This window comes from Tupaia chinensis, unplaced genomic scaffold (assembly GCF_000334495.1).
Source record: "Tupaia chinensis unplaced genomic scaffold, TupChi_1.0 Scaffold000195_1, whole genome shotgun sequence".
NCBI classification, from domain to species: Eukaryota; Metazoa; Chordata; class Mammalia; order Scandentia; family Tupaiidae; genus Tupaia; species Tupaia belangeri.
Window position 1 is genome coordinate 936,747 of NW_006159670.1, and position 10,312 is coordinate 947,058.

General features: G+C 47.0%; 1 protein-coding gene across 1 annotated transcript in view; it reads left to right on the forward strand.

Moving 5' to 3' along the window:
* Positions 1-6,256, forward strand: part of APC (APC regulator of Wnt signaling pathway) — a 102,626-nt gene extending 96,370 nt beyond the window's left edge. Inside the window, exons 18-19 of the mRNA XM_027771200.1 lie at positions 5-4,972; positions 5,148-6,256. Of these exons, the coding sequence (XP_027627001.1) occupies positions 5-4,972; positions 5,148-5,418 (5,239 nt within the window). The 3' untranslated portion in view covers positions 5,419-6,256. The remainder of the gene's footprint in view (positions 1-4; positions 4,973-5,147) is intronic.
* Positions 6,257-10,312: the final 4,056 nt, after the last annotated feature.

Below are 10,312 nucleotides of genomic sequence, written 5' to 3' on the forward strand. Positions count from 1 at the left end.
TTGAGCAACAGCAACGCATTTCCCCATATAGGTCAAGGGGAGCCAGTGGCTCAGAAACAAATCGAGTGGGTTCTAATCACGGACTTAATCAAAATGTAAACCAGTCTTTGTGTCAGGAAGATGACTATGAAGATGACAAGCCAACCAACTACAGTGAACGTTACTCTGAGGAAGAACAGCATGAAGAAGAAGAAAGACCAACAAATTATAGCATGAAATATAATGAAGAAAAACACCATGTGGACCAGCCTATTGATTATAGTTTAAAATATGCCACAGACATTCCTCCCTCACAGAAACCATCATTTGCATTCTCTAAGAGCTCATCTGGACAAAGCACTAAAACCGAACACATCTCTTCAAGTGGTGAGAATACGTCCACACCTCCATCTAATGCCAGGAGGCAGAGCCAGCCCCATCCAAGCTCCGCACAGAGCAGAAGTGGCCAGACTCAGAAAGCTACCTCTTGCAAAGCCCCCTCTGTCAGCCAGGAGACAGTACAGACGTACTGTGTAGAAGATACCCCCATATGTTTTTCCAGGTGTAGCTCATTATCGTCTTTGTCATCTGCTGAGGATGAAATAGGATGTGATCAGACAACACAAGAAGCAGAGTCTGCTAACACTCTTCAGATCACAGAAATGAAGGAAAACGGTGGAACTAGGTCCGCCGACACGCCTGTGCATGAAGTCCCAGCGGTCTCCCAGCATGTCAGAACCAAATCCAGCAGGCTCCCAGCTCCTGGCTTGTCTTCAGAACCCAGCAGGCACAAAGCTGTTGAATTTTCTTCAGGGGCTAAATCTCCTTCCAAAAGTGGTGCTCAGACACCCAAAAGTCCACCCGAGCACTACGTCCAGGAGACGCCACTCATGTTCAGCAGATGCACGTCCGTCAGTTCCCTCGACAGTTTTGAGAGCCGTTCCATTGCCAGCTCCGTTCAGAGTGAACCGTGCAGTGGAATGGTAAGCGGCATTATAAGTCCCAGTGACCTTCCAGATAGCCCTGGACAAACCATGCCACCCAGCAGAAGTAAAACCCCTCCACCTCCTCCGCAGACAGTTCAGACCAAGCGAGAGGTGCCCAAACACAAGGTCCCATCTGCTGAAAAGAGAGAGAGCGGGCCGAAGCCAGCCGCTGTGAATGCTGCTGTCCAGAGGGTCCAGGTCCTTCCGGATGTGGACACGTTGCTGCACTTTGCCACAGAAAGTACCCCAGACGGGTTCTCTTGTTCGTCTAGCCTGAGCGCCCTGAGCCTTGATGAGCCTTTTATACAGAAAGATGTGGAATTAAGAATCATGCCTCCTGTCCAGGAGAATGACAATGGGAATGAAACAGAATCAGAGCAGCCTGAAGAATCTAGTGAAAACCAGGAAAAGGAGGTGGAAAAGCCTGTTGATTCTGAAAAAGATCTGCTAGATGATTCAGATGATGATGACATTGAAATACTGGAGGAATGTATTATTTCCGCCATGCCCACGAAGTCATCACGCAAAGCCAAAAAGCCAGCCCAGACTGCTTCCAAATTACCTCCACCTGTGGCAAGGAAGCCCAGTCAGCTGCCCGTGTACAAACTTCTGCCACCACAAAACCGCTTACAGGCACAGAAGCATGTGAGTTTTACGCCAGGGGATGACATGCCACGAGTGTACTGTGTAGAGGGGACACCGATCACTTTTTCCACAGCCACGTCGCTAAGTGATCTAACAATAGAATCTCCTCCAAACGAGCTAGCTGCTGGAGAAGGGGTTCGAGCAGGGGCACAGTCGGGTGAAAAGCGAGACACCATTCCCACAGAAGGCAGAAGCACAGACGAGGCCCAAAGAGGAAAAGCCTCAGCTGTAACCATACCAGAACTGGAGGATAGTAAAACAGAGGAAGGTGATATTCTTGCAGAGTGCATTAATTCTGCAATGCCCAAAGGAAAAAGTCACAAGCCTTTCCGTGTGAAAAAAATAATGGACCAGGTCCAGCAAGCATCAGCGGCTTCATCCGGAACCAGCAAAAGCCAGCCAGATGGTAAGAAAAAGAAACCTACTTCGCCAGTAAAACCCGTGCCCCAGAATCCTGAGTATAGGGCACGGGGGAGGAGAAGTACGGACTCGAAAAATAGTTTAAGTGCTGAGAGAGCTTTCTCAGACAGCAGAGATCCGAAGAAGCAGAACTCGAAAAATAATCCCAAGGACTTCAGTGATAAGCTGCCAAATAACGACGACAGAGTCAGAGGAAGCTTTACTTTTGATTCACCTCATCATTACACGCCTATTGAAGGGACGCCATACTGCTTTTCACGGAATGATTCTTTGAGTTCTCTAGATTTTGACGATGATGATGTTGATCTTTCTAGGGAGAAGGCTGAATTAAGAAAGGGGAAAGAGAATAAGGAATCAGAAGTTAAAGTTACCAGCCACACGGAAGTAGCCTCGAACCAGCAGTCCTCTAATAAGACACAAGCTATTACCAAACATTCGGTAAGTCGGTGTCAGCCCAAACCCGGACTGCAGAAGCAGTCCGCCTTTCCCCAGCCATCCAAGGATCTGCCAGACAGAGGGGCAGCAACCGATGAGAAGCTGCAGAACTTCGCTATTGAAAATACTCCAGTCTGCTTTTCTCGTAATTCTTCTCTGAGTTCTCTCAGTGACATTGACCAAGAAAACAACAACAACAAAGAAAACGAACCTGTCAAAGAGACTGCACCCCCTGCCTCTCAGGGAGAACCAGGCAAACCTCAGGCCTCCGGGTATGCTCCTAAATCTTTTCATGTTGAAGATACTCCTGTTTGTTTCTCAAGAAACAGTTCCCTCAGCTCTCTCAGCATCGACTCTGAAGATGACCTGTTGCAGGAATGTATAAGTTCTGCCATGCCGAAAAAGAAAAAGCCTTCCAGACTCAAGGGTGATACTGAAAAGCATAATCCCAGAAATACGAGTGGCATATTAGCAGAAGATTTGACACTTGATTTGAAAGATATACAGAGACCAGATTCAGAACATGGTTTATCCCCTGATTCCGAAAACTTCGACTGGAAAGCTATCCAGGAGGGAGCAAATTCCATAGTGAGTAGTTTACATCAGGCTGCCGCGGCAGCGTGTTTGTCTAGACAGGCTTCCTCCGATTCCGATTCCATCCTGTCCCTGAAATCGGGGATCTCCCTGGGATCACCATTTCATCTCACACCCGATCAAGAGGAGAAGCCCTTCACAAGTAATAAAGGTCCACGCATTCTGAAACCTGGGGAGAAAAGTACGTTGGAAACTAAAAAGATAGAATCTGAAAATAAAGGAATCAAAGGAGGAAAGAAAGTTTATAAAAGTTTGATTACTGGAAAAGTTCGATCCAATTCAGAAGTCTCAAGCCAGCTGAAGCAGCCCCTTCCAACAAATATGCCTTCCATCTCTCGAGGTAGGACAATGATTCACATCCCAGGAGTTCGCAATAGCTCCTCAAGTACAAGTCCCGTCTCTAAGAAAGGCCCACCCCTTAAGCCTCCAGCCTCCAAAAGCCCTAGTGAAGGCCAGGCAGCCACCACTTCTCCTAGAGGAGCCAAGCCGTCGGTGAGGTCAGAGCTAAGCCCTGTGTCCAGGCAGACAGCGCAGATCGTCGGGTCAAATAAAGGGCCTTCTAGATCGGGGTCTAGAGACTCCACCCCTTCCAGGCCTGCCCAGCAGCCGTTAAGTAGACCGCTGCAGTCTCCGGGACGCAACTCCATCTCCCCTGGCAGGAATGGAATCAGCCCTACTAACAAACTGTCCCAGCTGCCCAGGACATCATCCCCTAGTACTGCTTCCACCAAGTCCTCGGGCTCAGGGAAAATGTCATACACGTCCCCAGGCAGGCAGATGAGCCAGCAGAACCTCACCAAGCAGACGGCTGTGTCCAAGAATGCCAGTAGCATCCCAAGAAGTGAGTCTGCCTCCAAAGGACTGAATCAGATGAGTAATGGCAATGGGTCCAATAAAAAGGTAGAACTTTCTAGAATGTCTTCGACTAAATCAAGTGGAAGTGAATCTGATAGGTCCGAGAGACCTGTATTAGTACGCCAGTCAACTTTCATCAAAGAGGCGCCAAGCCCAACCCTGAGGAGAAAGTTGGAGGAATCGGCTTCATTTGAATCTCTGTCCCCCTCTTCTAGACCAGACTCCCCCACTCGGTCCCAGGCACAGACTCCCGTGTTAAGCCCTTCCCTCCCAGATATGTCTCTCTCCACGCATCCGTCTGTCCAGGCTGGCGGGTGGCGGAAACTCCCGCCCAATCTCAGTCCCACCATCGAATACAACGACGGCAGACCGGCGAAGCGGCACGACATTGCACGTTCCCACTCCGAAAGTCCTTCCAGGCTGCCAGTCAACAGGTCCGGCACCTGGAAGCGTGAGCACAGCAAACACTCGTCGTCCCTTCCTCGAGTGAGCACGTGGAGGAGAACCGGAAGCTCGTCCTCAATTCTGTCTGCTTCGTCAGAATCCAGTGAAAAAGCAAAGAGTGAGGATGAAAAGCATGTGAACTCCACCTCAGGAACCAAACAGACAAAAGAAAGCCAAGTATCCACAAGAGGAACGTGGAGAAAAATCAAAGAAAGTGAAATTTCTCCCACAAACAGTACTGCTCAGACCACTTCCTCAGGTGCTTCAAATGGTGCTGAATCAAAGACTCTCATCTATCAGATGGCACCTGCTGTCTCTAAAACAGAGGACGTGTGGGTGAGGATCGAGGACTGTCCCATTAACAACCCTCGGTCTGGAAGATCTCCCACAGGTAATACTCCCCCGGTGATCGACAGTGTTTCGGAAAAGGGAAACCCAAGCGTCAGAGAGAATCAGGGCAAACAGAGCGTGGGAAATGGCAGCGCTCCTGTGCGCACCGCGGGTTTGGAGAACCGCCTGAACTCCTTTATTCAGGTAGATGCCCCAGACCAAAAAGGAACCGAGACAAAACCCGGACAAAGTAATCCCGTCCCCGCGTCAGACACTAACGAGAGTTCCCCAAATTAACAAATTTTTAGCCTGCTACAATAAGCAATAAAAACACTTAAAAATAATTTTCAGTTAAATATCAGAGGAAAACCTCAAATAAAGGCTTCATGGGGCCCAAAAAGGAACCGAGACAAAACCCGGACAAAGTAATCCCGTCCCCGCGTCAGACACTAACGAGAGTTCCGTGGCCGACCGAACCCCGTTCAGCTCTAGCAGCTCCAGCAAACACAGCTCACCCAGTGGGACTGTGGCTGCCAGAGTGACTCCTTTCAATTACAACCCGAGCCCTAGGAAGAGCAGCGCCGACAGCACTTCAGCCCGGCCCTCGCAGATCCCGACCCCGGTCAGCAACAGCACAAAGAAGCGAGATTCCAAAACTGACAGCACAGAGTCCAGCGGGACGCAAAGTCCGAAGCGCCATTCTGGGTCTTACCTTGTGACATCTGTTTAAAGAATAGGGACGATGAAACTAAGAGAATTATGTGTTAATTACAACTGCTATATAGAGATTTTGTTTCAGATGAAACTGTAAGAGACTGAAAAAGTTTGTAAATAGGTTTGATTCTTGTTAGAAAGTTTTTGTTCTGGAAGCCATATTTGACAGTATGCTTTGTCTTCACTGGTCATATTTTGGGAGGCACTCTTGATAGTTAGGAAAAAAATCGGTAAAGCCAAGTATATTGTACAGTAGGTTTTACATATATTTAAGTAGCATCCCATTCCCACCCCCCTTTAATTATTGCTTGTCTTAAATAACACTACAGGTAGGTAATTGCTGTTATCAATCATTTTTAGATTATAAAACATCAGGGAGAAATTGGTATTTATGCAAAAAGAATATGTTTTAATCTTTGCGAGTCCATCTAACATCATAATTAATCATGTGGCTGTGAAATTCACAGTGATATGGTTCCCGATGAACACGTTTCCCAGCCTGCTTTGCTTTACTGCATGAATGAAACCGATGGTTCAGTCTCAGAAGTATCGAACAGTTCTGTGGTCACATGACGTGTGCATAGACATAGCTGCAGTGTAACAATTTACACTGTTTTGTGCTCTAAAAAGAAAATCTGTGTTACTGTAAAACATTGAATGAAACTATTTTACCTGAACTAGATTTTATCTGCAAGTAGGTAGAATTTTTGCTATGCTGTAACTTGTTGTATATTCTGGTATTTGAGGTGAGATGGCTGCTCTTTTATTAATGAGACATGAATCGTGTCTCAACAGAAACGAAATGAACATTTCAGAATAAATTATTGCTGTATGTAAACTATTATTGAAATTGGTATTTGTTTGAAGGGTCTTATTTCACATTTGTAAAATAATTGTCTAAAGGGCCTCTTTTAAGAGCTTATATAACTTTTTTTCTTCAGATGCTATGCATTAAGAGTAAATTCCTCTTACTGTAATAATCGAAGAAGACTGTTGGCACTTAACCGTTCCAGGCATCAGCACCTAAGTATTCCTGAATTTATTATTTTTAATGTGATGAGCACTTGCTGCTGTGTGGTATTTTTCCACTTAGACATTTCCTCCTTACTCACTGGAGCTCGGTTAAACAGGTTCATGGAACAGTAATGTGACTGCCCGGAACAGACCTCGCGTCGAACCACAGGCCCAAGTAGATACTTCTGCTCCTTAGTAGAACTCAGCCCTTCGGAGGCACAGGGTCTCTTCCAAGCTTTCCAGGCTGTCTGTGCCAACGGCCTTGCCCTGTCCCTCTCCTCATTGCGACTGGGTCTGAAATGAACACTTTTTACCACCCTTAGAGGTTCAGGTCAGCACTTGGCCATGGGGAGAAACGGCAGAGATCAGGGGACTGTCAGAAGCAGAGTAAATGCCATCACGCTGTCGAGAAGGACAGGTTACAACCCTTCTGAGTGAAGGGAGCTTTCCCACCAGTGCGGCACGGCACGTACTAGGGGCCCGCTTTCTCGTAACGGGGGAGGCCTCCCTCATCAAGAAAAATAAGCAAATACACTTATTCACACACTAAATATAAGTAAATAAATGAATTTATTTAAATAAATTCTGAAAGGTCAGAGGGTTACTATGATGATAAATGCTCACATATTGGTTGAATAAGTGAACAAAAATTCTAATGATGAAATTCATGCCCAGCATTTGGGGAAGGTAAACATGTTTAGGCCGGGAAGAGGTGAGGGAGTTGGTGCCCTCAGTCACAGAGGCCTGCACTGATGGCTGTAGCTTACAGGTCATGAGGCTGATCTCTGGGCTAAAATGCCAGTCAAGTGCTACGTTGTGAGCCAGGGCTCAAAGCCCGGGCTCTCCTCTGTGCCACTAGTGGACAGCTTAACTTATTATCTTTGAGATACATCTGCGTTTACATTTTTGCCAAGTTTTACCCGAAAGTGTTTATGAATGCTATTAATTCTATCTGTACTGTCCTCGAGGCTGCCGCAGACAACAGGCATGCAGACAGTCGTGGTGGTTCCCTTCCCTTTGGGTCCTGGTGACCTATGTTTTGAATTGTTACATGCTTTTTATAAGCCACTTCAAATATTTCTATGGAAAGAGGTAGGATGTCAGTCAACACAAATAAAATTGCCTTCTACATCAGGTAAGGAGAAAAACGAGCGAGAGAAGAGTCTGGTCCAGCAGCTTCCCTGCTGGGAGAGGCCGCTCAGGCCACCCTCGCCCAGGAGACCGTGAGGAGAGGATGGACCTGAATTAAGACGGGCAGACTTCAGGTCTACCTGTAGAAACACAGGTGACTTCATAACTCACGGCAGGCTAGGTGTCCCGTTTACCCTGTTACAAGTGATTTGAGCCCAGTTGGGGGTTGTTGAGTGATGCCCACAGAGCAGATGGGGAAGAAGTGCAGTACCCTGGCTCCTGCGGGCTGCCCCATACCCCCAGGCAGATTTCCCGTGTGCATTTGAATGGCCAGAGTGCTTCCTGAGACTAGCAGGCCTCACCCCCACAGCTCTGACTCATTAGGTCTGGAGGGGGCCCAGGGGTGGACATTTCTGGCAAGTTTCGAGGTGTTGCTGACGCTGCCGGTCCATGGGCCACACTCAGAATTACTTCCCTCGGGAACCAGCAGTTAGCGTAATGGCTATGTCGCTGGACTCCCACATAGTCGACCATGGTTCATGTCCCGGACCCAGTAGCTTAAAACTCAACTCTGGGCGCGTGTGCGTGCCCAAGATCCCAAGAGGGGAATGGAGGAGAAGGGATTGCGGCGTGACTATCCCCCCTGGGGGGTGATTTCTCGCTTTCTGTCTCTGTCTGGTGAGTGCACGCGCCCTATATCAAAAACCTCTCCAAAAAAAAAAAAAAAAAAAGAATTACTTCCCTAAATTATAACAGCAATTGCTGTGGGTGGTAGTGAGTCCAGTGACAACTGGGCCTTTGGTCTGACTAAGTACACCAAGTAAACACAGGTGAGAAACTTCGGTACTGAGCACTCCAGGATAGCCATCTCAACTCCCAGCGATGTACTGGATGAGTGTGTGAGAAGTCTAAAGGCAAATGGCTGAGTCTGTAGGGTCAGCTCTTGTCCCCTTTGAAGCAGAATTGCTGCAAATGGCAATAGGATTAGAGGAGACTTCGAGAAAGCCAGCCAGACTCCAGATGAGAGGAAAATGCATTCAGCTAATTGATGCACAGTGGAAGTAATTAACCAAAGATGGCTTTGAGAATGAACCTCACAAATGAACAGGTTACTGAAAGGAAAGTTAATGAGAGGGAAATTAGGAAAAGAAAAGATAAAGCCCCATAAAAGAAGCACTGAAGGACAGGAAGGCTTGATTGTGTGAAATACCACATTATCACCAGGTAGATTGGGGGGGGGATTGTTGCTGAGGATTGGGAGCCAGTTGCACCGTGTCTGGATCCAGCTTATGGCAAGAGTTTTGTGTATCTTAACAGTGCCAGAGTACACGAGGTTATCCAGGACTGAAAGGTTCGAGTGGTCAGATCATTGAAATAGACCAAAACTGATTTTTCAAAAGTCATGGTGGCTAGGACCAGCAGTTAGTGTAATGGCTATGTTGCTGGATTCTCATGTAGTTGACCGTGGTTTGCGTCTCTGACATGGTGGCTTAAAACTCATGCCGGGCGCGTGTGCGTGTGTGCCCGCCCAAGATCTCAAGAGGAGAACGGAAGAGAAGGGATTGCGGCGTGGCCAACCCCACTGTGAGGTGATCTCTCACTTTCTGCCTGTCTCTGGCAAGTACACGCACCCTATAGCAAAAACCTCGCCCAAAAAAAAAAAAAAAGGTCATGGTGGCTGAAGTGTGTAAACTACGGTTTTCGTTTCTGATAAGCTCATTTCCCTCTGTTATGCTGACTTGGAAACCTGACTGTACTGTTGAGAGCTGTGGACTGTGGCTGTAAACCCCAGGCTGTCCTGCTGTTTCCCATGACTGGTCTGTAAGGGTATACTCTGCCTCCAGTTAGGCCAGCGACGCTCCTTCCAACCTGTATGTTCTCTTTATGTAATACTGTTCCTGGTGCTAAATATACTTTCTTCCCTCTGATATTCAGGATCATTCTTTCTCTACATTTGTGACTATTCACCTATGTTCTTGAAGTTATGTGATTGTTACTTTTTTAAATTAAAGATACTCAACATATACTGGTGAAGGTGATTGAGTATAAAGAAACATTAGTAGGAAGCAACTATTGGGAGAAGTACCAGACATGATCTCTCTGGCCTGCCCCGCCTTCTAGAACCCAAGCACTTCGCTCTACTGATCGGTGATGGAACAGAACTCTGACCATGGCTGGAGGAACTCTGATCTTGGGGAGACTCAGCATTGGCCAGTCAGTGACCAAAGACTTGTATGGCCAGGCTTTAGGAAAGGAAAGGGGAAAAAAATGGACTAGGCCAATTGATTGGGGTTTTTTTAGAATTATTTATCTGGGGCCAGGAGGTGGCATCATGGTTAAGGTGCTGGATTCCCACATGGCCTACTGTAGTTCAAGTCCTGGACCTGGTGGCTAGCTTTCTCACTTTCCCTTTCCCGCTCTCTGGTCAAATTTTTTTAAATAATAAAATCTCTTCTTAGGAAGAGTTATTGAATTTTTTATTTTATTTAATTGTTCATTTTTTAAATTTGGTATAGGGCACGTATGCTCACTAGGAGCCAGAGAGAAAGTGAGGAAGCAAGGCACCAGGTCCAGACTCAAGCCACAGTGCCTTAACTACCATACCACCGGCTGGCCTCCGGCCAGCCCATTGATTTCAAGTAAGAGTCACAAAGGAAATTTCTGGCTGGCGGTTGAGTGCTGGAACTGAAAGATCATGTTAAGGTAGAGCTGACTGTGATTGGCATCACAAAGTTTCAACTAAGAGAAAGCCAGCCAGTTGGGGA